This window comes from Elgaria multicarinata, chromosome 3, assembly GCF_023053635.1.
Source record: "Elgaria multicarinata webbii isolate HBS135686 ecotype San Diego chromosome 3, rElgMul1.1.pri, whole genome shotgun sequence".
NCBI lineage: Eukaryota > Metazoa > Chordata > Lepidosauria > Squamata > Anguidae > Elgaria > Elgaria multicarinata.
In genome coordinates this window covers 173,425,784-173,452,166 of record NC_086173.1, presented here as the reverse complement: position 1 = coordinate 173,452,166, position 26,383 = coordinate 173,425,784, and the positions used below count along the sequence as shown (strand labels likewise).

Sequence of the window (26,383 nt, the reverse complement as noted above, 5' to 3'; positions counted from 1 at the left end):
CAGTGGAACTGCAACAGCAACAAGAAGCACAAGAGATTGAAGAGCAGCAGCCAACGGGAGCAGAAGTGGAGGATGCTGAGGGGAGGAAAGCCAAATGAAGAGGAAACACCCTGGAAAAGAGTGACAGGAGCAGCAGAACTAGAAGGCATTCTGTACCGGTGGAAGCATTAGAGTTAAGCAACCGCTTTCAGCTACTGGAGGCTGAGACTGGAGGACAGTCTGCAGAGGAAGAATTACAGGGGACAACATGCAACAGTGAACAAGAAGGCTAAAGCTGAGAATGAACTGAGATTAGCAAGGGATGCTAAAAGCAATAAAAAGGCTTTCTTCAGATAAGGGAATAGTAAAAGTCAGAGGAGAGAAATGGTGGTTCAACTGATTAATGAGGATGGCACATAGATAACTGACGACAAAGAAACAAATCCTGCCAGACTAATTTGATCTTGTTTTTTGATCGGTTAACCTCACTTATGGACCATGGGAATGCTCTGATCGTAATATATCTTGACTTCAGCAAAGCTTTTGACAAAGTGGCCCATGATATTCTGATTAACAAATTAGCTAAAAGTGGGAACAACTATTAGGTGGATTCACAGTTGGCTACAGAATTGGAATCAAAGAGTACTTATCAATGGAACCTTCTCAAACTGGGGAGAGGCAACGAGCGGGGTGCCGCAGGGCTCAGTCCTGGGCCCAGTGCTCTTCAACATTTTTATTAATGATTTGGACGAGGAGGTGCAGGGAATGCTTATCAAATTAGCAGATGACACAAAATTGGGTGGGATAGCTAATACCCTGGAAGGCAGAAACAAACTTCAAAGGGATCTTGATAGGCTGGAGTGCTGGGCTGAAAACAACAGAATGAAATTTAATATGGATAAATGCCAAGTTCTACATCTAGGAAAAAGAAACGAAACGCACAGTTACAAGATGGGGGATACTTGGTTCAGCAATACTACAAATGAGAATGATTTTGGAATTGTTGTAGATCACAAGCTGAATATGAGCCAACATTGTGATGTGGCTGCAAGAAAGGCAAATGCTATTAATGGCGGGGGAAATGCTGCATTAATGGCGGGGGAAGGCTATAACAAACCACCCCGCTTAAGGGCTGCCAAAAAATGTCAACAAAAGCTGGCGTCCCTCCAATGACTCAGTGCTTGCAGGAGAGGTTCCTTTCCTTTCCTAATAGAAGTAGAGCTTCCAAATAGTGCGAGGTACTGGTTCCTCTCTATTCGGACCTGGTTAGGCCTCATCTAGCGTATTGCGTCCAGTCCTGGGTACCATATTTCAAGAAGGATGCACACAGAGGAGGCCCAGGATCTCTTCTCCAACATCCCAGAGTGCAGGACACAGAATAATGGGCTCAAGTTACAGGAAGCCTGATCCCAGATGGACATCAGGAAAAACTTTCTGATCCTGCATCAGGGCACTCCTTAAACCCTGCAGCCTGGAGTCTTTTCTTTCTAAACAGACATAGGATTGCAGTCTTAGTCAATAAAAATAGATACATCTTGTTAGATTGGAAGATTGGCTGAACGTGCTAAAATCAGTTTATTGCATTTTTGAAGAATATATTATTACCAACTAGGGAAAGACAGAGCCTTACCCAGAGAGGCCACGATCCCACAGATCTCCTCCGTGACTTCGTGATGCAGAGCTCTCTGGTCCGGATCCAGCAGCGCCCACTCCTCCTCCGTGAAAGACACAGACAGCTCCTCAAAGCTCACCAGACCCTGAAAGGGAAACGTTTCCTCCTCAGAGAGAGCATGAAGATTACAGACAAGCGAAATCCAGAACAGCAGGTGAGCGGAACGGTGATGATTCTCAGCCACTGTACAGGCTCCGTTCTAAACACCCCCGAAAAGATGGGGGGGAACCTCATGAAACCTTCCTGAGGGCCACTCAAAGCCATTCAACACGGCCGCATTGACAGAAGCAAAGAGGAAAGTGACGTGTTCAGTCCCAGGGAGGTGAGCAGAGCCCAGAGACCCCCAGGCCGCCCCTTGCCCTTCTCCCCAGAGATCGTCCCCCTACCTCATGGGGTCCCACGGCCTCCGTTCCCCCTTCGCCACCAGAAAGAGATGATGGGGTACCGACTGCCAGCATCATGACTTCACCTGTGGGAGACAAAGATGGCAGGAAGCCCAGAGCGTTCGGTTGCCTTGAAACGATGCACGTCCAAGCAGGGAAAACGGCATTACAACCTCCGCTGTTTACGCTCAGGTGTTTGAATTTCTCTTGTGTGAAAACACACGTCTCTCCCCATTTAGGTTCTTACCCAGAAACCACAATACAGGTTTCCATGTAGAATGTCTTCACATGCTGAAAAGATACACGTTTTCTGGACTCTAAGCAAGGTTTAATTTAAGTGTCCCTCCCCCAACAACCAAAACTATTTAGAGGAACTTAAAAGGGTGCCACAGATTCCGGGCACACTCCAGAGAGGGAATAGGCCTCCTTGATCCTCACCCTGCACGGGGGCTCTTCAGTCAGCCTCCTCAATGATCCTTCTTCATTCTGAACTGGGTCTGTGTGGAGCCTTCTCTGCCCCAGAGAAACCAATGCTCAGTTCTGCAACAGGCCCTGCTCCTGAAACAGCAATGAGGATCCAGGACATGCAATGGGGAGAAGGATTAGATAAGGAATAATACTGGTTAGTATTATATTTATAGGCTTTATATTTGATTCCTCGCTCTCCTTTATTCCTCATATTGAGGCAGTAGCTAAATCCTGTTTTTTCTTCCTGTATAATATTGCCAGGATTCGACCATTTTTGTCTGTCTCTTCTGCCAAGACTCTCGTTCACGCACTGGTTATCTCTCGGTTGGACTACTGCAACCTTCTTCTCTCTGGCCTTCCTTCGTCTCACATCAGTCCGCTGGTCTCTGTCCACCACTCTGCCGCTAAGATCATCTTCTTGGCCCGCCGCTCTGACCAGGTCACTCCACTTCTGAAATCTCTTCCTTGGCTTCCAATTCACTCCAGAATCCAATATAAACTTCTCCTGCTGACCTTCAGAGCTCTTCACGGTCTAGTTCCTGCCTATCTCTCCTCTCTCATCTCACACTATTGCCCCGCTCGTGCTCTCCGCTCCTCTGATGCCATGATTCTCGCCTGCCCAAGGGCCTCTACTTCCCTTACTCGGCTTCGTCCTTTTTCTTCTGCTGCCCCTTACGCCTGGAATGCTCTTCCAGAACACTTGAGAACTACAAACTCAATCACAGCTTTTAAAACTCATCTAAAAACTTTTATTTTCCCTACAGCTTTTAAATATTGAGTTTGTTCTGACTCTATACTGTTAGCTTCACCCTACCCGGTGCCTGTTTACACTTCCCTGTGCCTGTTTGCATTCTCTTTCCCTCCTTATTGTTTACTACAACTTTATTAGATTGTAAGCCTATGCGGCAGGGTCTTGCTTTTTACTGTGTAATCTGTACAGCACCATGTACATTGATGGTGCTATATAAATAATAATAATAATAATAATAATAATAATAATAATAATAATATTGATGGCTGTGTGCTACTACTGATGGCTGTGTGCTACCTTCAGTATCAGAGGCAATAAGCCTGTGCCCCCCCAGTTGCTGGGGAACATGGGTGGGAGGGTGCTGTTGCATCATGTCCTGGAGATGATGGGCCCCTGTGTGAGCAGAGTGCTGGACTGGATGGGCCCACCTTGGCCTGACCCAGCCTCAGGGCTCCTCTGAGGGGCTTCTGCTCTCTGCTCTGCTCTCTCCCCTCCCTTTTCTGCCGGCCTGGAGGGGTTTTGCATTGCAGCCCCCACTTCCCCTCCCCACTTCCCCCTCCCCCTCCCAAGCCCACCTGGAGCTCACCTGCCTCCTCCAAGCCTCCTACGGTAGGCAAAACATGCCCCCCCCCCCCAGCTCGGCTAAAAGCATAATGATGAAACACTTTCAAAGCCATGCTGCCCTTTTCATAGAATCATAGAATAGTAGAGTTGGAAGGGGCCTGCCATGACACAGGCTCTGAACACCAGACCCGGCCGAGGCTGCTCCCTGCTCAAGCTAAGCACCACCGCTTGATACGCCTGAGGCAAGGGATAAAACCCTCCTTCCTCCAAACTATGTGGAGAAAGGGGTTAAAAATGGAGAATGGATTTTAATATATATAATATAATGTGCTGTGAGTTATATCTGCTGAGGTGAATGATTGTCAGAGTAGGGGCTGTTTGTGTAAACTTAAGATGATAAATGCCAAACAGACACGTGGGACTTTTGTGGTAGTTTAAAAACAAAACAATCAAAATTTATTTTTAAAAGTTCATAAGCTTTGTTTCAAATAATAACATTTAGAAACCTTTTTGAAACCTTTCATACAATCCGGTCACTCATTCACATTCGGGCTTTCCTTTTTCTCACACAATCACGCTTGAGCTTTCTTTATTCTCAGTATTGATTAATATACTTCCACTACGTGCACACCACACTCTAAAGACACCACTCACTACACTGACCCTCAAATTTCCCAGAACTTAAGTACCATAAATACAGAGAGCTCTACAGACTCTAAGAGTCCCTAACAAGTCTCCCTGAGAAGCTTCTCCTGAAAAGAACCTTGAAAAGAAAAGAAGTGTTTTGCAAATGTTTTCAAATTGTCATATCCTGCTTGGTGTAGATCTGCCCCTGATGTCCAACTGCAATCTGGCTTCCTGTCACTTGGGCCCATTATTCCTGAGTTTATATTTATAATTACATGATCATTTTAAAGGTCTCCTGTTTTGTGCTTGTTAACTGTGCGGGCGTCATCAACAGAGGCAGGAGAGAGGGGCGGAACGGCACTATGGAGGCCTCTGTATTCACTCTAACGGGGCAAAGAAATATGCATTAAAAATCAACTGAAGGGAATTTTGGAAAAAAGAAAAGCCATCCCACCAGCTGGAAGGCGGGAGGAAGAAGACCCCACCGCTGGATGAAGGGCCGAGGATTTCCTGACTTCAGAACTCGTGAGCACATGTCCTGGCCAGCCTTTGTTAGCAAGGAGATTTAGATTCAGAGAGGGGTTGTTTCCTTTTGTGCTTTAAACTGCCCTCCTTCCCTCAATCCTTCACCAATCTTCTTGACATCTTCGGGGTCTGTAAAACCAACATTTCTTTCTGGTACATACAAATTTCAGCAGGATTGATGAGGCATTTTTGATTTTATGAACGCCCCCAATAACTGCTTTGTAATGGCGGATTGCAGTATCTCCTCCCCGGCCTGAGCTGCACGGACCCTGCAGCGTCCCTGTAAAGGCGAAAGACCCTCAATTCCGCTCACAAGAAAGAGCTGCAGTGCTGGAAGGGCCCCAGAGCAGATCCAAGCCTCACCTGGGGTCGTATCCTGTTCCCACCGTTGACCATCTGTGGCTTCCAAGCAGCCCCCAAACCTTGTGTGCCAAAGAAACCCCTCGAATCCGTTGCCTGTGCTTTGTTGGGGTCCCCACCCCCACCCCCCAGTTCCTTCTCCCCACCTACTTTTCATGAGGCCAACTCTGTCTTGCCTTTCCACGGCTTTCTCAATGCTTCAGGTCCTCTGGAAAGAATCTGCCCCCCCCCCCCAACTCTCATCCCCAAACAGCCTCCGCTGCATCTTTCCCAACATTTCGGATGCTTAAAGCCAACCTCCCCCCTCCTCCAGATCCAAAGGGGCCTCCTGGCTTTGCAGAGAGCAGCAGAGGAAGAAGCCTCCCCCCCGCCCCGGAAAATGCCTGTGCATAGACTATGATGTGGGGCAGCCTTCTCCAGCCTGGGGCCTTCCCACCGACCTGCTGGACGGGGATGATGGGAGCTGCAGTCCAAACAACCTGGAGGGAACGCAGTGGCAGGGGTCCGCAGCACTAGCCCCCTTCTGGGGACGGGGCCTGCCCTCCCTCTCTCCAGCCCCCAAGCCTCCCTAATAGGCTAACAAGCCCCCCAACCGTTCCTCTTTAACGCCCCCTCCCCACCTTTTCGTCTAACGACCCCCCATCCTTCCTTTTCTCTCTCCATGGGCTGGATGCGGTTTGAGTTGGGCAGCCTCCCCCACTGCCTCTTCCCTGGGGGGGTCATCTGCCCCCGTGTCTTTCCCGGCCCCCCACCCCGCAGCCCTGGGACTCCGCGACCCCCCTCAAATGCCCAGGTGAGGCTGGAGGGGACTCACCTGGCCTGGCGGGAGAAGGAGAGAAGAGACTCCGCCCTCCATGGGGGGAGGAGCCAGCACAGGAAGGGATTTAAGGGGGAGGGGCCACCCCTCCCACCCCCAATTCTCTTCCTCTCTAGGAATCCAGATCCGTCCTTTTAACCCTTCGGAAGCCCCGCGGGCGCCAGCAGCATCTCTCCGCCCAGACCGGATCCAGCCAGATGTTTCGCAGCAGCTGGGGGTCGCGAAGCCCCGGGGCGGGGGACGGGAAGGGCCAAGAGCCGGGGCCGTGTGCTGGCGACGCTCGGGAACACTATCGCGGGGCTGAAACCAGGGCGACATTGTGTCACTGCGAACCCCAGAACTTCCCAAACTACCTCCGGAACAGAAAGGGATGCCCGGAACAAGCGAGATCCGCCCCACTCCCCAGTCACGGAGGGAGGCAAGAAGACCCGCAAGGTCCGAAGGAACGGCGTTCTCCCCCCACCCCACCCCTCCTCTTCCAGACGTCCCAAGTAGCTGCCGACCTCAGAGGATTCCCAGAGAAGGGCTGGGACTGCGTCACATCAGGATAGAGGAAGGGCTGGGTTGTGCCCTCCAGATGTTCTGGACTACAAGTCCCCTGAACCCCAGACAGCTTTGAATTATGGGAGTTGCAGTCCAAAATATCTGGAGAGATACCGGTTTCCTGGCTCTTGCAACAGATGGGGGTTTGGGGGGGGTTCTCCTGGCGGCCGATTTTTCCTCCCCTGAGGATCCCAGGAGGAAGCTGGCCATGAAGACTCTGCTCTGGTTTTGCTCAAACTGCGTGAAATTCCCCCCAAGGAGGAGGACATTTTGACAGGTGGGGGGCCATGGTAGGAGGAGGGAATGCAGAACTAGGGCTCCAGGGCTTCGGACCTCTCTTCCCGGGGAACCTGGGCTGGCTGGCTCCCTCCTGGATGTGCTTTCGGAAGCAGGCAAAACCTTCTTTGTTCCAGCAGGCCTTTGGAGAATAATCTGGTCCTCCGTCTGTGTTAAGGCCTTTAAATCGTCATGTGTTTTAAACATTTAATGTTTTAATATTGCATTATTATTTCAATTTTAGTACATTTCTTTTCCTAGGTTTACAATGTATACATTTTAAATTTTGTAAGGCTGCCTTGAGGCCCGGTATTGGGCAAAAGGCAGGATGCAAATAAATATAATAATATCAACAACAACTAGATGGACCCTTGGTCAAATCTGCATGTCTCAGTGGGTTTGGGGAAACGGAATGTCTGTCATGCTTGCGTGGTCTGAGGCCTACAGTGCTAAATAACCGAGAATGTACTGCTTTGGGTGGGTGTTGAGTGTCGTCCATCTAGGGTGGATTCCTGCACTGAGCAGGGGGTTGGACTCGATGGCCCTGTAGGTCCCTTCCAACTCTGCCATTCTATGATTCTGTTCCCTGGTTTCCCTGTGGCTGATCTCACCTGGTCCCTGTGGCTGGGCTCACCTGTACTGGTCCTTATTCTGCGCACCTGACACAGCAGGTGATTGGAGGCCGTCACCACCCAGGACACCCTCAACCAAAACTATGTCTCACTTCAATCTGTGGAACTCTTTACTTCTGAGCAAACCACATGGGTAAGACCAGGCTGCGCTTGAATTGTCTCATGGGGAAATGCAGCAGAACTCCGGGGTCCTGAGAAGGGTGTTAAAATTCATTAAAATGGACTGATCTTAGGGGCACACATTAGTCTGATTACCTGGATACCTTTATCCCCGGTTGTTTTTATTACAACGGTGCTCATAGGGCTCTTTTGAGATTGTGTGTGTTAAATGTCAGATGTTCAAGCAATGGGCCAACTTCGACTAAATCAGTGAAAAATAAAGATGAGAACAATCAGTTTTTTCAAAACATTTTAAAAACACCTAATGAAGGGAGCTAAGTGAAGTTATCATGGGAGGCAGTTCAACGGTGTCGGAGACCCCACCAAGAAGACCCTGCCTTGGTTCCACCAACTTGATGGATATTGCGGGGAGGGGGGCATGAGTGGGATTTCAATCTGAAGGACTGGGGAGGCTCCTATAGGTGAAGTCAGTTCGTCAAATTCATTCCGCCAAGTACATTCCCTGAGGTGAAAGATGAATGTGATTATGACGTCATCTCATTCTCCCAACTCTTCTAAGGGTTCTCCCCTGTGTCAGTTATTTAGTGAGAAGTGAGATAGAATCATAGAATCATAGAATAGCAGAGTTGGAAGGCGCCTACAAGGCCATCGAGTCCAACCCCCTGCTCAATGCAGGAATCCACCCTAAAGCATCCCTGACAGATGGTTGTCCAGCTGCCTCTTGAATGCCTCTAGTCTGGGAGAGCCCACACCTCCCTAGGTAGCTGATTCCACCGTCGCACTGCTCTAACAGTCAGGAAGTTTTTCCTGATGTCCAGACGGAATCTGGCTTCCTTTAACTTGAGCCCGTTATTCCGTGTCCTGCACTCTGGGAGGATCGAGAAGAGATCCTGGCCCTCCTCTGTGTGACAACCTTTTAAGTATTTGAAGAGTGCTATCATGTCTCCCCTCAATCTTCTCTTCTCCAGGCTAAACCTGCCCAGTTCTTTCAGTCTCTCTTCATAGGGCTTTGTTTCTAGACCTCTGATCATCCTGGTTGCCCTGTTCTGAACACGCTCCAGCTTGTCTGCGTCCTTCTTGAATTGTGGAGCCCAGAACTGGACGCAATACTCTAGATGAGGCCTAACCAGGGCCGAATAGAGAGGAACCAGTACCTCACGTGATTTGGAAGCTATACTTCTATTAATGCAGCCCAAAATAGCATTTGCCTTTCTTGCAGCCACATCACACTGTTGGCTCATATTCAGCTTGTGATCTACAACAATTCCAAGATCTTTCTCGTTTGTAGTATTGCTGAGCCAAGTGTCCCCCATCTTGTAACTGTGCATTTGGTTTCTATTCCCTAAATGTAGAACTTGGCATTTATCCCTATTAAATTTCATTCTATTGTTTTCAGCCCAGCACTCCAGCCTATCAAGATCACTTTGAAGTTTGTTTCTGTCTTCCAGGGTATTAGCTATCCCACCCAATTTTGTGTCATCTGCAAATTTGATCAGCGTTCCCTGCACCTCCTCATCCAAATCATTAATAAAAATGTTGAAGACCACTGGGCCCAGGACTGAGCCCTGCGGCACCCCACTCGTTGCCTCTCCCCAGTTTGAGAAGGTTCCATTGATAAGTACTCTTTGAGTCCGATTCTGTAGCCAACTGTGGATCCACCTAATAGTTGTTCCATCTAGCCCACTTTTAGCTAGTTTGTTAATCAGAATGTCATGTGGTACTTTGTCAAAAGCTTTGCTGAAGTCAAGATATATGACATCCACAGCATTCCCACAGTCCACAAGGGAGGTTATCCTATCAAAAAATGAGATCAAATTAGTCTGACAGGACTTGTTCCTGACAAATCCATGTTGGCTTCTAGTAATCACTGCATTGATTTCAAGGTGTTTACAGATTGACTTCTTTATAATCTGCGCCAGAATTTTCCCAGGGATGGATGTCAGACTGACTGGTCTGTAGTTCCCAGGTTCCTCCTTTTTGCCCTTTTTGAAGATAGGGACGTTAGCCCTCCTCCAGTCGTCCGGCACCTCACCCGTCTTCCATGATTTTGCAAAGATAATAGATAAAGGTTCTGAGAGTTCTTCCGCTAGCTCCTTCATTATTCTTGGATGCAGTTCATCGGGCCCTGGAGATTTGAACTCATTCAGGGAAATTAGGTGTTCTTTGACCATTTGTTTATCAATCTCAAACTGCAATCCTGCCCCCTCAACTTCTGCTTCACTTTTTCCAGGGGGGTCATAGACCCGCTTTTGGGAGAAGACCGAGGCAAAGTAGGAATTGAGCACTTCAGCCTTTTCTTTGTCGTCTGTTATCAATTTGCCATCCTCATTAAGCAGTTGAACCACCATTTCTTTCCTCTGTCTTTTACTACTCACGTATCTGAAGAAAGCCTTTTTATTGCTTTTAGCATCCCTCGCTAATCTCAGCTCATTCACAGCTTTAGCCTTCCTGACGCCATTTCGGCACTTCTGCGCCACTTGTCTGTACTCTTCTTTTGTAGCCTGGCCTTCCTTCCACTTCCTATATGTATCCCTTTTTGTTTTCAGGTCATCAATAAGCTTTTTGTGGAGCCACATTGGTTCATCTGTTGTCTTCTATCTTTTCTCCTTGTTGGAATTGTTTGTAACTGTGCCTTTAAAATTTCATTTTTTAGATACTCCCACCCATCCTGCACTCCTTTTCTCTTTAGGCTCCCTTGCCACGGGACCTTACTTATTATAGTTCTGAGTTTATTAAAATCAGCTTTCCTAAAATCCAGAGTACATGTATGGCTACGCTCGACTTTTGTCTCCTTCATAATCAAGAATTCAAGTATGACGTGGTCACTTTCCCCCAGAGTTCCCGTAACTGCCACTTTATCCACTAAGTCATCCCTATTGGTCAATAACAAGTCAAGGATTGCCGATCCTCTAGTTCCTTCCACCACTTTCTGTAGGAGAAAGTTATCACCCATACATGTCAGGAATTTCTTGGAAGGGCCGCTTTTGGCAGTAATGGTCTCCCAACAGATATCAGGGTAACTGAAGTCCCCCATCACTACTACATCACACTTCCTTGAAACACTGGCAATTTCTTTCTCAAAAGTTTCGTCCTCGTCTTCTCCTTGATTGGGTGGTCGGTAGTAGACTCCGATTATCATATTCTTTTTATTCCTAGCCCCATTTATTTTAATCCAGATGCTCTCGACGGGGCTCCCAATCTCATCCGCCTGTATTTCTGTGCAGGGATAGGCATTTTTAACATATAGTGCAACTCCACCTCCCTTTCCATTTCTTCTGTTCTTTTTGAACAAGTTATATCGTTCAATTGCTGTATTCCAGTCATGGGAGTCATCCCACCAAGTTTCAGTTATACCTATCAAGTCGTATTTGCCTTCATGTAATAAGAGTTCAAGTTCATTCTGTTTGTTTCCCATGCTCTGGGCATTAGTATATAGACATCGAAGACCATGTGTTTTATAGTCTGGCTTTGTTCCTACCTTGTTGCAGACACTATTTTGGGACTCTGTTGGAGCTGTTCTCTGTACTGTGGTGCATTGGCCTTCATCCATTGTTGCCTCGAAATTTACGTCTCCCGCCCCTGTAAGATTCAGTTTAAAGCCCTCCTGATGAAGTTCTTCATGCTGTGGCCGAACTCATTCTTTCCAGCCCTTGTGAGGTGCAACCCATCCCTTGCCAGCAGTCCATGTTCCAAGTAGCGTAGCCCGTGGTCCCAGAATCCAAAATTCTCACGACGGCACCACCTTCGAAGCCAGTCGTTCATCCGGAGTATTTTTCTTTCCCTTTCTAATCCTCTTCCAAGAACCGGGAGGATGGATGAGAAAACTACCTGGGCCCCAAAGTTCTTCAGTTTCCTTCCCAGAACTTCAAAGTCTGAAATGATTTCTTCGTAGCTCTGCTTGGCGACATCATTTGTTCCCACATGGATGAGAAGAAAGGGGTATGTGTCCGTGGGCTTTATGAGCTTCGGTAACCCTTCAGTCACATCTCTAATCTGTGCTCCAGGGAGACAGCACACCTGGCGAGTCCATGGGTCTTCACGACATACTTGGGTTTCAATCCCACGCAGCAGGGAGTCTCCCACAACGACTACTCTTCGCTTCTTCTTGGTTGACCTACCTTCTGTCTCTTGGTCACTGTTGCATGGTGTCTCCTGTACTTCCTCCTCTGCAAACTGTCCTTCAGTCTCATTCTCCAGAAGCTGAAAGCGGTTGCTTAACTCCAATGGCCCCACCGGTGCAGAACGCCTTCTAATTCTTCCTCTCCTGTCACTCTTTTCCAGGGAGTTTCCTCTTCATTGGCTTTCCTCCCCTCAGCATACTCCACTTCTGCTTCAGCTGGCTGTTGTTCTTCAATCTCGTGTGCTTCTTGTTGCTGTTGCAGTTCCACCGTTTGGTCTAAGACTTCTCTTATTCCTTGGAGGGTGGACACTCGCCGCTCAAGTCCTCTCACTTTTTCTTCCAAAAGTGCCACCAGCTTGCACTTGTTGCAGGTATACGCCATGTTGAGCTCAGGCAGAAACACGAACATTGCACACCCTTTGCAGGTCACCACCTCTAGGGACTCCTTTCCATCCAGACTGTTGATTTCTGCTTTGGTTTTTTTCCTTTTTGATTATAGTAGAACTGCCTTTGCTTTGTTGTGTCCTCTCTGAAGGTACACAACTATATGAGTGTGTCTTAAGGGAAAGTAATCTTTTGGGGGTTTTTTGCTTTTGTTTGGTGGTGGTTTTGTGGGGGGTTTTTTCTCTTTATGTTTTTCTTTTTTTTTCCCCCCACCTCTTTTTTATTTTTATTTTTTATTATTTTTTTATTATTTTATTTATTTTTTAAGAGGCCTCCCCCTTGACCTCCCCTGCCGAACTCCCCCTGTCAAACTCCTGTTTGCTCTTCCTGTTCGCTCGCTCCCTGGGAATCTGGCTTACTTTTCTAGCTCCTACTTGAGCTGGGCCAGCTGCTCTGCCCTGCTTCTGCTTAGCTCCAAGTCAGGAACCAGAATGAGGTCACTGAAGTGCGAACAACAATCAACAGCAATTAGGCACTGATTGCTGAGTCCAACTGACAATCAGGCCACTCCCCCTTCAGCTCCTGCAGCAACTCTAGACACCGACCTCTCACTCAGCACTCAGTAGCACATGGCAAGCACATGGCCTCTTTGAACTTCTGACTGAAACTCCTTCAACATGAGGGGCAGGTCTATGCTTTATCCCATATGAATTCTTTCATGAGAAATCAGGCTGGCAGTAGCATAGACAATTCTACACTCCAAGCATTGCTTTCCCCGTGGATTTCAACGGAGGCTTGTGTTCACACTGAAGGTTATTCCACACTTGAAGCATTTATATGGCTCCTCCTCTGAGGTTTTTTATAATGTCAAACTGAAGCTCTTTCCACACTCTAGAGAGGTACGTTTATTTATTTATTTTATTTTTAAATATTTATATCCCGTCCTATATCACTGAGATCTCAGGGCGGCGTACAGAAAAAACATACAGTATAAAACAATAAATATACACAGTTAAAAACAAATTAAACCATGATCCAAGTTAAAACAATATATAATTTAAAAGCAATAGATGCAGTTAAAACAATGTGCCAGTGAATTTAACCATCCAAGGCTTTGTTAAACAGCCATGTTTTTACTTGGCGTCGAAATGAAAACAGCGTTGGCGCCAATCGGGCCTCCAAGGGGAGGGCATTCCACAGCATGGGTGCTACCACAGAGAAGGCCCTCTCCCTTGTCCCAACATTGCGGATGTGTTGTGCTGGTGGGACGTGGAGAAGAGCTCCTCCAATAGATCTAATGTCTCAGGCAGGCATATATAAAAAGAGAGGCGCTCCCTCAAGTATCGAGGTCCCAAGCCGTTTAGGGCTTTAAACATCATTACCAACACCTTGAATTCCGACCGGAAGCGTATAGGCAGCCAGTGCAGTTCCTTTAAGACAGGTGTTACGTGGTCTTTGTAAGATGCACCCGCCAGCAGTCTAGCTACTGCATTTTGCACTAGCTGCAACTTCTGCGTCGTCTTCAAGGGCAGCCCCACGTAGAGTGCATTGCAGTAGTCTAAGTGGGAAGTTACCAGTGCATGTACTACTGTGGCTAGGTTGTCCCTGTCCAGGAAAGGCCATAGCTGGCGGATCAACCGAAGCTGATCCCAAGTACTCCTTGCCACATAGTCCACCTGGGCCTCCAGTGACAAGGATGGGTCTAGGAGTACTCCCAAGCTACGTACCTGCTCCTTCAGAGGGAGCGCCACCTCATCCAGAACAGGCCGCTTACCCAATTCCCGAACTCTGGAACCACCAATCCACATGCGTTCCATCTTATCAGGCTAAAGCTTCAGTTTATTGGCCCTCATCCAGCCCATTACAGCCTCCAGGCACTGGTCCAGCCCCTTCACAGCCCCAGCTGACTCCGACGACAAATTCAATCGCAGCTTTTAAAGCTCAGCTAAAAACTTTTCTTTTTCCTAAAGCTTTTAAAACTTGATTTTGTTCTGACTTTATACTGTTAGTTTTACCCTACCCAGTGCCTGTTTACCCTACCCTGTGCCTGTTTGCATTCTCTTCCCCTCCTTATTGTTTTATTATGATTTTATTAGAATGTAAGCCTATGCAGCAGGGTCTTGCTATTTACTGTTTTACTCTGTACAGCACCATGTACATTGATGGTACTATATAAATAAATAAATAAATAATAATAATAATAATAATAATGAGAAGAAGAGCTGATTATCATCATATTTTTCTCCTTGTTAATACTTTGAAGAGAAGTAAGGCTTGTTCTCACACTAAAGCTCTTTCCACACTCTGCACATTCATCTGGTTTCTCCCGTGTGAATTCTTTGATGACGAGTGTAATGTATCCTTGTTTTGAAACACTTTCCACAGACTGCACATTTGTTTTGTTTCTCTCCTGTGTAAATACTACTACTAGTACTACTAATACTAATACTACTATATTCATATGGTTTCTCCCGTGTGAATTCTTTGATGACGAGTGAGTTGTATCTTTTGACTGAAGCACTTTCCACAGTCTGCACATTCATATGGTTTCTCCCCTGTGTGAATTCTTTGATGAGAAGTAAGTTGCATCTTCTGACTGAAGCTCTTTCCACAGTCTGCACATTCATATGGTTTCTCCCCTGTGTGAATTCTTTGATGACGAGTGAGTTGTATCTTCTGACTGAAGCGCTTTCCACAGTCTGCACATTCATATGGTTTCTCCCCTGTGTGAATTCTTTGATGAGAAGTGAGGCTTGTGCTCCGACAGAAGCACTTTCCACACTCTGCACATTCATATGGTTTCTCCCCTGTGTGAATTCTTTGATGACGAGTGAGTTGTATCTTCTGACTGAAGCGCTTTCCACAGTCTGCACATTCATATGGTTTCTCCCCTGTGTGAATTCTTTGATGAGAAGTGAGTTGTGTGCTCTGACTGAAGTTCTTTCCACACTCTGCACAGTAATATGGTTTCTCCCCTGTGTGAATTCTTTGATGAGAAGTGAGTTGTATCTTCTGACTGAAGCACTTTCCACAGTCTCCACATTCATATGGTTTCTCCCCTGTGTGAATTCTTTGATGTTGAGTGAGTTGTATCTTCTGACTGAAGCACTTTCCACAGTCTGCACATTCATATGGTTTCTCCCCTGTGTGAATTCTTTGATGAAAAGTGAGTTGTATCTTCTGACTGACGCGCTTTCCACAGTCTGCACATTCATATGGTTTCTCCCCTGTGTGACTTCTTTGATGACGAGTGAGGTGTGTGCTCCATCTGAAGCGCTTTCCACAGTCTGCACATTCATATGGTTTCTCCCCTGTGTGAATTCTTTGATGAGAAGTGAGTTGTGTGCTCCGACTGAAGCTCTTTCCACACTCTGCACAGTCATATGATTTCTCCCCTGTGTGAATTCTTTGATGACGAGTGAGGTGTAGCTTATCACTGAAGCGCTTTCCACACTCTGCACATTCATATGGTTTCCCCCCAGTGTGAATTCTTTGATGAGAAGTGAGGTTTGCCCTGTCACTGAAGCGCTTTCCACAGTCTGCACATTCATATCGTTTCTCCCCTGTGTGAATTCTTTGATGACAAGTGCTTTGTATCTTCTCACTGAAGCAATTTCCACACTCCGCACATTCATATGGTTTTAACCCTACGTGACTTCTCTGATGACAACTAAGCTGTGTGCTTCTAGTGAAGCTCTTTCCACACTCCAAGCGTTTCAATGAGTTGTCATCTGTGTGAGTTTTACAATGGCTTTTAAGACTCGATTGAGAATCAAAGCTTGTCCTACGCACAGAATACTGATTTATTTCCATTCGTTCATCTACATTTTCCTGTACTGGGGTTTCACTGTGGCCATGAAGAGCAGAGGGTTTACTGGTCATCTTGTGCATTGCTCCTGTCCTTATTCTCTCCTGGTCCATCAGATCTAAGCTGGTGGCGACTGAACAAGAAAGAGATCTTGGGGTTGGGGTGGACAGCTTGATGAAAAGGCCCACCCAGTGTGCAGCCGCTGTAAAGAAGGCAAACTCCCTGTTAGGCATGATAAGAAGAGGAATTGATAATAAAACGGCCAGTATCGTACTGCCCGGTATCATACAAACCTGTGGTGCAACCCCACTTAGAATACTGTGTACAGTTCTGGTCACCACACCTAAAAAAGGATATTATAGGGCTGGATAAAATTCAGAAAAGGGCAACTAAAATGATGGAGGGGCTGCAGCATCTCCCCTACGAGGGAGGTTACAACAACTGGGATTGATTAGCTTGGGATAAAGGAAGCTAAGGGGAGACCTGATAGAGGTGTGGAGAATGTGGACAGGGAGACATTTTTCTCCTCTCTCAAAACGCTAGAACCCAGTGGGGTCATCCCAGGAAGCTGATGGGTGGGAGATTCAGGACAAATAAAAGGAAGGACTTCTTCACACAGTGCAGAGTTAAATTAAGGAACTCACTACCACAAGATGTAGTGATGGCCAGCAATTAGGATGGCTTTAAAAGGGGTTTGGATAAATTCCTGGAGGCAAATGCTATCCATGGCTACTAGCCCTGATGGTTGTGTGCTATCTCCAGTATTTGAGGCAATAACCCGTGTGCACCAGTTGCTGTGGAACATGGGTGGGAGCGTGCACCATGTCCTGCTTGTTCATCCCTGGCGGATGGCTGGTTGGCCACTGTGTGAACAGAGTGCTGGAATAGACGGGCCTGATTGGTTTGATTGCTGACTCTTCTCAGCCACACAGTGACTTCATTTGGCTTCCCAACTCCAAGAAGAGCAGAAGCAGAGAAGAGCGCTGGCCCAGCTAAACTAGATGCTAGAAAAGAAAGCCAGCTCCCAGAGAGCAAGCGAACAGGAAGAGCTAACAGGAGTTTGACAGGGGGAGTTCAGCAAAAGAGGGCTCTAACCAAAAACAAAGTGTTTCCTTCTCTTAAGACGTACTCATATAGTTGTGCACCTCTAGAGAGGTCAGGACAAAGCACAGGCAATTTCACTATAATCAGAAAGGAAAAAACAAAACAGAAATAGACAATATGGATGGAAAGGAGTCCCTAGTGGTGGTGACCTGCAAAGGGTGTGCAATGTTCGTGTTCCTGCCTGAGGTTGACATGGAGAACACCTGCAACCAGTGCTAGGTGGTGGCACTTTTGGAAGAAAAAGTGAGAGGACTTGAGCGGCGAGTGTCCACCCTCCAAGGAATGACAGAAGACAAGGAACTGCAACAGTAACAAGAAGCAGAAGAGATTGAAGAGCAGCAGCCAATGGGAGCAGAAGTGGAGGATACTGAGGGAACGAAAGCCAAATGAAGAGGAAACACCCTGGAAAAGAGTGACAGTTAGGAGCAGCAGAACTAGAAGGCATTCTGTACCGGTGGAAGCATTAGAGTTAAGCAACCGCTTTCAGCTACTGGAGGCTGAGACTGGAGGACAGTCTGCAGAGGCAGAATTACAGGGGACGCCATGCAACAGTGAACAAGAAGGCTAAAGCTGAGAATGAACTGAGATTAGCGAGGGATGCTAAAAGCAATAAAAAGGCTTTCTTCAGATAAGTGAATAGTAAAAGTCAGAGGAGAGAAATGGTGGTTCAACTGCTTAATGAGGATGGCAAATAGATAACTGACGACAAAGAAAAGGCTGAAGTGCTCAATTCCTACTTTGTCTCAGTCTTCTCCGAAAAGCACGGCTGTGACCTCCCTGGAAAAATTGAAGCACAAGTTGAGGGGGCAGGATTGCAGTTTGTGATTGATAAACAAATGGTCAAGGAACACCTAATTTCTTTTAATGAGTTCAAATTTCCAGGGCCCAATGAACTGCAGCCTAGAGTAATGAAGGCGCTACGGAAGAACTCTCAGAACCACTGTCTATTATCTTTGCAAACTCATGGAAGATGGGTGAGGTGCTGGACGACTGGAGGAGGGCTAACGTTGTCCCTATCTTCAAAAAGGGCAAAAAGGAGGAACCTGGGAACTACAGACCAGTCAGTCTGACATCCATCCCTGGGAAAATTCTGGAGCAGATTATAAAGAAGTCAATCTGTAAACACCTTGAAATCAATGCAGTGATTACTAGAAGCCAACATGGATTTGTCAGGAGGTGTAGGGTTACAGAATCGGACTCAAAGAGTACTTATCAATGGAACCTTCTCAAACTGGGGAGAGGCAACGAGTGGGGTACCGCAGGGCTCAGTCCTGGGCCCAGTGCTCTTCAACATTTTTATTAATGATTTGGATGAGGAGGTGCAGGGAACGCTTATCAAATCTGCAGATGACACAAAATTGGGTGGGATAGCTAATACCCTGGAAGACAGAAACAAACTTCAAAGGGATTTGGATAGGCTGGAGTGCTGGGCTGAAAACAACAGAATGAAATTTCATAGTGATAAATGCCAAGTTTTACATTTGGGAAAAAGTAACGAAATGCACAGTTACAAGATGGGGGATACTTGGCTCAGCAATACTACAAATGAGAAGGATCTTGCAATTGTTGTAGATCACAAGCTGAATAGGAGCCAACAGTGTGATGTGGCTGCAAGAAAGGCAAATGCTATTTTGGGCTGCATTAACGGCCGGGGAAGGCTATAACAAACCACCCCGCTATAAGGCCTGCCAAAAAAACATCAACAAAAGCTGGCTTCCCTCCAATGACTCAGTGCTTGCACGAGAGGTTCCTTTCCTTTCCTAATAGAAGTATAGCTTCCAAATAGTACTGGTTCCTCTCTATTCAGCCCTGATTAGGCCTCATTTAGCGTATTGCGTCCTGTTCTGGGTACCATATTTCCAGAAGGACGCAGACAAGCTGGAGCGTGTTCAGAGGAGGGCAACCAGGATGACCAGGGGTCTGGAAACAAAGCCCTTTGAAGAGAGACTGAAAGAACTGGGCCTGTTTAGCCTGGATAAGAGAAGATTGAGGGGAGACATGAGAGCACTCTTCAAATACTTAAAAGGTTGTCACACAGAGGAGGGCAGGATCTCTTCTCCATCATCCCAGATTGCAGGACACAGAATAATGAGCTCAAGTTACAGGAAACCAGATTCCAGCTGGACATCAGGAAAAATTTCCTGACAGTTAGAACCGTACGACAATGGAACCAGTGACCTAGGGAGGTTGTGGTCTCTCCCACACTAGAGGCCTTCAAGAGGCAGCTGGACAACCATCTGTCAGGGATGCTTTAGGGTGGATTCCTGCATAGAGCAAGGGGTTGGACTGGATGGCCTTATAGGCCCCTTCCAACTCTACTATTCTATGATTCTATGACCCTCGGTCTGATCCAGCATGGCACTTCTTAAGCCCTGCAGCCTGGAGTCTTTTCTTTCTAAACAGACATAGGATTGCACTCTTCTATATAAATAAAAATGTAAATGTTCGTTCGAAACAGACGTTATATCTCCGAAAGTTCTTCACTGATTGTTTTGAAATTTTGACACAACGTTGCATTCGAATACGCGAGCGTTGTTATGTAACTATGTTCTACATGGGGACAAAAGTTTGTCTTAAAATCGAAAAAATAGGCCTCCTCAAAAAGAGTCCTGCTGATCATTGTGACATCGCCAACCAGTAGGCCAATCCACTGCCTCTGCCTCCTCTCCTATTTGCATGTTATCTCCTATTTGCTCTTATAGGTCATTGTGACATCGCCAACCAGTAGGCCAATCCACTGCCTCTGCCTCCTCTCCTATTTGCGTGTTCTCTCACAATTAGCTGAGTGAATATAGATCTCACACCTGTGACAGTTACACGTTCTGAAGAAGCATTGTGAAATTAAACATATTAGAAAAATCCGCTTTGTTTTTTCTTTCTTTTAAATTTAACCAGACTGAGCGACAGCAACGCGTGGCAAGGTACAGCTAGTAGTCAACAAAAATAGATAAATCTTGTTAGATTGGAAGATTGGCAGAACGTGCGAAAATCAGTTTGTTGCATTTGTGAAGAATATATTATTACCAACTAGGGAAAGACAGAGCCTTACCCAGAGAGGCCACGATCCCACAGATCTCCTCCGTGACTTCCTGATGCAGAGCTCTCTGGCCCGGATCCAGCAGCGCCCACTCCTCCTCCGTGAAAGACACAGACAGCTCCTCAAAGCTCACCAGACCCTGAAAGGGAAACGTTTCCTCCTCAGAGAGAGCATGAAGATTACAGACAAGCGAAATCCAGAACAGCAGGTGAGCGGAATGGTGATGATTCTCAGCCGCTCTACAGGCTCCATTCTAAACACCCCCGTAAAGATGTGGGGGAACCTCATGAAACCTTCCTGAGGGCCACTCAAAGCCATTCAACACGGCCGCTTTGACAGAAGCAAAGAGGAAAGCGACGTGTTCAGTCCCAGGGAGGTGAGCAGAGTCCAGAGACCCCCCGTCCGCCCCTCGCCCTTCTCCCCCTACCTCATGGGGTCCCACGGCCTCCGTTCCCCCTTCGCCACCACAAAGAGATGATGGGGTACCGACTGCCGGCATCATGACTTCACCTGTGGGAGACAAAGACGGCAGGAAGCCCAGAGCGGCCTTACAACCTCCGCTGTTTACGCTCAGGTTTTTGAATTTCTCTTGTGTGAAAACACACGTCTCTCCCCATTTAGGTTCTTACCCAGAAACCACAATACAGGTTTCCATGTAGAATGTCTTCACGTGCAGAAAAGAAACACCTTTTCTGAACTCTAAGCGAGGTTTAATTTAAGTGTCCCTCCCCCAACAACCAAAAACATCTAGAGGAACTTAAAAGGGTGCCATAGATTTTGGGCACATTCCGGAGAGGGAAACCGAGTCGAAATAGGCCTCCTTGATCCTCACCCTGCACGGGGGCTCCTCTGTCAGCCTCTTGAACGATCCTTCTTCGCTCCGAACTGCGTCTGCATGGAGCCTTCTCTGCCCCAGAGAAATCAATGCTCAGTTCTGCAAACAGGCCGTGCTCCTGAAACAGCAATGAGGATCCAGGACATACAATGGGGAGAAGGATTAGAGAAGGAATAATTCTGGAGGCAAAGGCCTTGGACTATTACGAGTCCGTTTTAGTATATCCTCCCTCACATGCTTTTTCCTTTCAGACTACCAGGTAAGACGTCTCTCACCTACTCGGCCTCTCCTGGTATTGGAATTGCCGGCTCTGTACATCTGGGTGGGCGTCTCTTCTCCCAGGATTCCCTGCACCTTTCCTTCCCAGAATTCCCCACTGCTTCCAGTTGTGGTGTTACCAGGTCGTCATCTCCCAGAAGGAAAGGCGGGTGAACACCAGGGCCCAAAGAGGGAGGGTCCTTCACTGAGGGCCACATGCCCCAAAGCCTGGTTGAGGGGCTGAAGACGCAGCCTCCCGCTCACAGGCCTGCCCTGAACGACCCCTCCCCCCCTCCACAGACCCTCCCTCCCTCAAGCCTTCCCTTGAGCCTCCATTCCTCCGGCACCACCTTTTCTGTCTCAGGCAAGTCCCATCTCCTTGACCCCTTCTGCTGCCGACTTAAGTCTCACATGCACAGAGAGCCAACGAGGTTAGAATGCTGGGCTACAATTCCAGGGGTCCAGGTTCTAGTCCTCAGCTGTTATATTCTTTTACTTTGTACAGCACCATGTACATCAATAGTTATGAAATAATCCTTACACAAAGCTCTATGAAGAGAGAGTGAAAGAACTGGGCATGTTTAGCCTGGAGAAGAGAAGATTGAGGGGAGACATGAGAGCACTCTTCAAATACTTGAAAGGTTGTCATACAGAGGAGGGCCAGGATCTCTTCTCGATCCTCCCAGAGTGCAGGACACGGAACAACGGGCTCAATTTAAAGGAAGCCAGATTCCAGCTGGACATCAGGAAAAACTTTCTGATTGTTAGAGCAGTACGACAATGGAACCAGTCACCTAGGGAGGTTGTGGGCTCTCCCACACTAGAGGCCTTCAAGAGTCAGCTGGACAAGCATCTGTCAGGGATGCTTTAAAGTGGATTCCTGCATTGGACTCGATGGCCTTGTAGGCCCCTTCCAACTCTGCTATTCTATGATTCTGATCCAGCATCAGGGCTCCTCTTCCGTTAGTTCAATGGCTACAAACCCTGATGTCTTTGTGCTGTTTCCAGTATCCGAGGCAGTCAGCCTGACAGACTGAATGGGTTCACAAGACTTCCCCCATCTTCCCTTTGAAGTTGATGGGCCGAGTGAGGTGGGTGGGGTGGTTTCGGGTGGTGGGTGGTTTCAGACTGCGTGGTTTTACATCCCCAAACAAATGTTACTGTCTGAAGTTCCAGAAGTTATTTCTCTCTTTCTGTCCTCTGCAAAGTCTTCCGGTTGCCAGATCTGATCACATCTGCTTTATCCAACTGCCTTTAAAGCCATCCAAATTAGTGATGGCCACCAATATAAATCCCTGGAGGCGAAGGCGATCCCTGGCTACTAGCCCTGATGGCTGTGTGCTACCTTCAGTATCAGAGGCAATAAGCCTGTGTCCCCCCAGTTGCTGGGGAACATGGGTGGGAGGGTGCTGTTGCATCATGTCCTGGAGCTGATGGGCCCCTGTGTGAGCAGAGTGCTGGACTGGATGGGCCCACCTTGGCCTGACCCAGCCTCAGGGCTCCTCTGAGGGGCTCCTGCTCTCTGCTCTGCTCTCTCCCCTCCCTTTTCTGCCGGCCTGGAGGGGTTTTGCATTGCAGCCCCCACTTCCCTCCCCCCTCCCCCCTCCCCCTCCCAAGCCCACCTGGAGCTCACCTGCCTCCTCCAAGCCTCCTACGGTAGCCAAAATATGCCCCCCTTCCTGGCTCTGCTAAAAGCATAATGATCAAAGCAATCCTGCCCTTTTCATAGAATCATAGAATAGTAGAGTTGGAAGGGCTCCCTTAAGGCCATCGAGTCCAACCCCCTGCTCGGTGCAGGAATCCGCCCTAAAGCATCCCTGACAGATTATCCAGCTGCCTCTTGAAGGCCTCTAGTGTGGGAGAGCCCACCACCTCCCTAGGTCACTGGTTCCATTGTCATACTGCTCTAACACTCAGGAAGCTTTTCCTGGGCAGGATCTACACTACTGCTTTAAAACGGTTTATAACAGTAGTGACAACAGTTGGGGCCCAGGACACATCCCATATGCAGTTTTGTAAATGTTTTCAAATTGTCATATCCTGCTTTGTGTAGATCTGCCCCTGATGTCCAGCCGGAATCTGGCTTCCTGTCACTTGGGCCCATTATTCCTGAGTTTATATTTATAATTACATGATCATTTTAAAGGTCTCCTGTTTTGTGCTTGTTAACTGTGCGGGCGTCATCAACAGAGGCAGGAGAGAGGGGCGGAACGGCACTATGGAGGCCTCTGTATTCACTCTAACGGGGCAAAGAAATATGCATTAAAAATCAACTGAAGGGAATTTTGGAAAAAAGAAAAGCCATCCCACCAGCTAGAAGGCGGGAGGAAGAAGACCCCACCGCTGGATGAACGGCCGAGGATTTCCTGACTTCAGAGCTCGTGAGCCCATGTCCTGGCCAGCCTTTGTTAGCACAGAGATTTAGATTCAGAGAGGGGTTGTTTCCTTTTGTGCTTTAAACCGCCCTCCTTCCCTCAATCCTTCACCAATGTTCTTGACATTTTCAGGGTCTGTAAAGCCAACGTTTCTTTCTGGTACGTGTAAATTTCAGCAGGATTGATGAGGCATTTTGGATTTTATGAACGCTTTGTAATGGCGGATTGCAGTATCTCCTCCCCACCTACTTTTGTCTTTCCTTTCTACGGTCCTCGGGAAAGAATCTGCCCCCCCCCCCAACCTTCATCCCCAAACAGCCTCCGCTGCATCTTTCCCAACATTTCGGATGCTTAAAGCCCACCTTCCCCCCCCCCCCCCACCAGATCCAAAGGGGCCTCCTGGCTTTGCAGAGAGCAGCAGAGGAAGAAGCCTTCCCCCCGGAAAATGCCTGTGCGTAGACTATGATGTGGGGCAGCCTTCTCCAGCCTGGGGCCTTCCCACCGCCCTGGTGGATGGGGATGATGGGAGCTGCAGTCCAAACAAGTTGGAGGGGGGCGCTAGCATGGGAACGCAGTGGTAGGTGTCCGCTGCACTAGCCCCCTTCTGGGGACGGGGCCTGCCCTCCCTCTCCCCAGCCCCGAAGCCTCCCTAATGAGCTAACAAGCCCCCCAACCATTCCACCTTTTCTTCTAACGACCCCCCCTCCTTCCTTTTGTCTCTCCACGGGCTGGATGCGGTTTGTGGTGGGCAGCCTCTCCCACTGCTTCTTCCCTGGGGGGGGGGGGTCATCAGCCCCCGTGTCTTTCCCGGCCCCCCACCCCGCAGCCCTGGGACTCCGCGATCCCCCCTCAAATGCCCAGGTGAGGCTGGAGGAAACTCACCTGGCCTGGCGGGTGCTGGAGAGAAGAGACTCCGCCCTCCATGGGGGGAGGAGCCAGCACAGGAAGGGATGTAAGGGGGAGGGGCGGAGGCTGCTGCTATGGGGGGGTTCACCCCTCCCACCCCCAATTCCCTTCTTCTCTAGGAATCCAGATCCGTCCTTTTAACCCTTCGGAAGCCCCGCGGGCGCCAGCAGCATCTCTCCGCCCAGACCGGATGCAGCCAGATGTTTCGCAGCAGCTGGGGGTCGCGAAGCCCCGGGGCGGCGGACGGGAAGGGCCAAGAGCAGGGGCCGTGTGCTGGCGACACTCGGGAACACTATCGCGGGGCTAAAGCCAGGGCCACAGTCTGTCCCTGCTAACCCCAGAACTTCCCAAACTACCTCCGGAACAGAAAGGGATGCCCGGAACAAGCGAGATCCGCCCCACTCCCCAGTCACGGAGGGAGGCAAGAAGACCCGGAAGGTCCGAAGGAACGGCGTTCTCCCCCCGCCCCACTCCTCCCACTCCTCTTCCAGACGTCCCAAGTAGCTGCCGACCTCAGAGGATTCCCAAAGAAGGGCTGGGACGTGTCACGTCAGGTTGGAGGAAGGGCTGGGTTGTGCCCTCCAGATGATCTGGACTACAAGTCCCCTTAGCCCCAGACAGCTTTGCCAATGGGCAGGAATTATGGGAGTTGCAGTCCAAAATATCTGGAGAGGAACCGGTTTCTGGCTCCTGCAACAGAGGGAGGTTTGGGGGGGGGTTCTCCTGGGGGCTGATTCCCCCCCCCCCCATGATCCCAGGAGGAAGCTGGCCATGAAGACTCTGCTCTGGTTTTGCTCAAACTGCGTTAAATCCCCCCAAGGAGGAGGAGATTTTGACAGGTGGGGGTGGGGGCCATGGTGGAAGGAGAGAATGCAGAACTAGGGCTCCAGTGTTTTGGACCTCTCTTCCCGGGGAAGCTAGGCTGGCTGGGTCCCTCCTGGATGAGCTTTCGGAAGCTGGCAAAACCTTCTTTGTTCCAGCAGGCCTTTGGAGAATAATCTGGTCCTCCGTCTGTGTTAAGGCCTTTAAATTGTCATGAATTTTAAACACTTAACTTTTTAATATTGCATTATTATTTCAATTTTAGTACATTTCTTTTCCTAGGTTTACGATGTGTACGTTTTAAATTTTGTAAGGCTGCCTTGAGGCCCTGTATTGGGCAAAAGGCAGGATGCAAATAAATATAATAATAAAAACAACTAGATGGACCCTTGGTCAAATCTGCATGTCTCAGTGGGTTTGGGGAAACGGAATGTCTGCCATGCTTGCTTGGTAGGAGGCCTACGGTGCTAAATAACCGAGAATGTACTGCGTTGGGTGGGTGTTGAGTGTCGTCCATCTAGGGTGGATTCCTGCATTGAGCAGGGGGTTGGACTCCATGGCTCTGTAGGTCCCTTCCAACTCTGCTATTCTATGATTCTGTTCCCTGGTTTCCCTGTGGGTGATCCCACCTGGTCCCTGTGGCTGGGCTCACCTGTACTGGTCCTTATTCTGCGCACCTGACACAGCAGGTGATTGGAGGCCGTTACCACCCAGGACACCCTCAACCAAAACTATGTCTCACTTCAATCCGTGGAACTCCTTACTTCTGAGTGAACCACATGGATAAGACCAGGCTGCGCTTGAATTGTCTCATGGGGAAATGCAGCAGAACTCCGGGGTCGTGAGAAGGGTGTTAAACCTCTTTGAAATGGGCTGATCTTAGGGGCACACATTAGTCTGATTACCTGGATACCTTTATCCCCGGTTGTTTTTATTAGGGGTGTGCACGGACCCCCCGCTCCGCTTCACTTGCAGATCCGCCATTTTTCGGAGCGGGCCGCTCCGCCCCGCCCCCGC

General features: G+C 48.4%; 1 protein-coding gene and 1 long non-coding RNA gene across 3 annotated transcripts in view; both read right to left on the bottom strand.

Moving 5' to 3' along the window:
- Positions 1–1,652: 1,652 nt before the first annotated feature.
- Positions 1,653–2,541, bottom strand: LOC134396500 (uncharacterized). The gene is made up of 3 exons (XR_010025275.1): positions 2,473–2,541; positions 2,038–2,120; positions 1,653–1,736 (listed from the first exon to the last, which is right to left on the bottom strand). It is a non-coding gene; the product is annotated as an uncharacterized LOC134396500 (long non-coding RNA).
- Positions 2,542–14,472: 11,931 nt separating this feature from the next.
- The window catches only part of LOC134396371 (zinc finger protein 883-like), a 33,630-nt gene continuing 21,719 nt past the window's right edge, over positions 14,473–26,383 (bottom strand). The window contains exons 2-6 of one of the 2 annotated variants that reach the window (XM_063122847.1): positions 21,003–21,123; positions 20,598–20,680; positions 20,183–20,309; positions 14,699–16,231; positions 14,473–14,637 (exon numbers count right to left, since the gene is read on the bottom strand). In XM_063122847.1, the coding sequence (XP_062978917.1) occupies positions 14,534–14,637; positions 14,699–16,231; positions 20,183–20,309; positions 20,598–20,672 (1,839 nt within the window). In that variant the 5' untranslated portion in view covers positions 20,673–20,680; positions 21,003–21,123 and the 3' untranslated portion in view covers positions 14,473–14,533. Of the gene's footprint in view, positions 16,232–20,182; positions 20,310–20,597; positions 20,681–21,002; positions 21,124–26,383 lie in introns of both variants that reach the window. The other variant, XM_063122848.1, reaches the window with a different exon arrangement.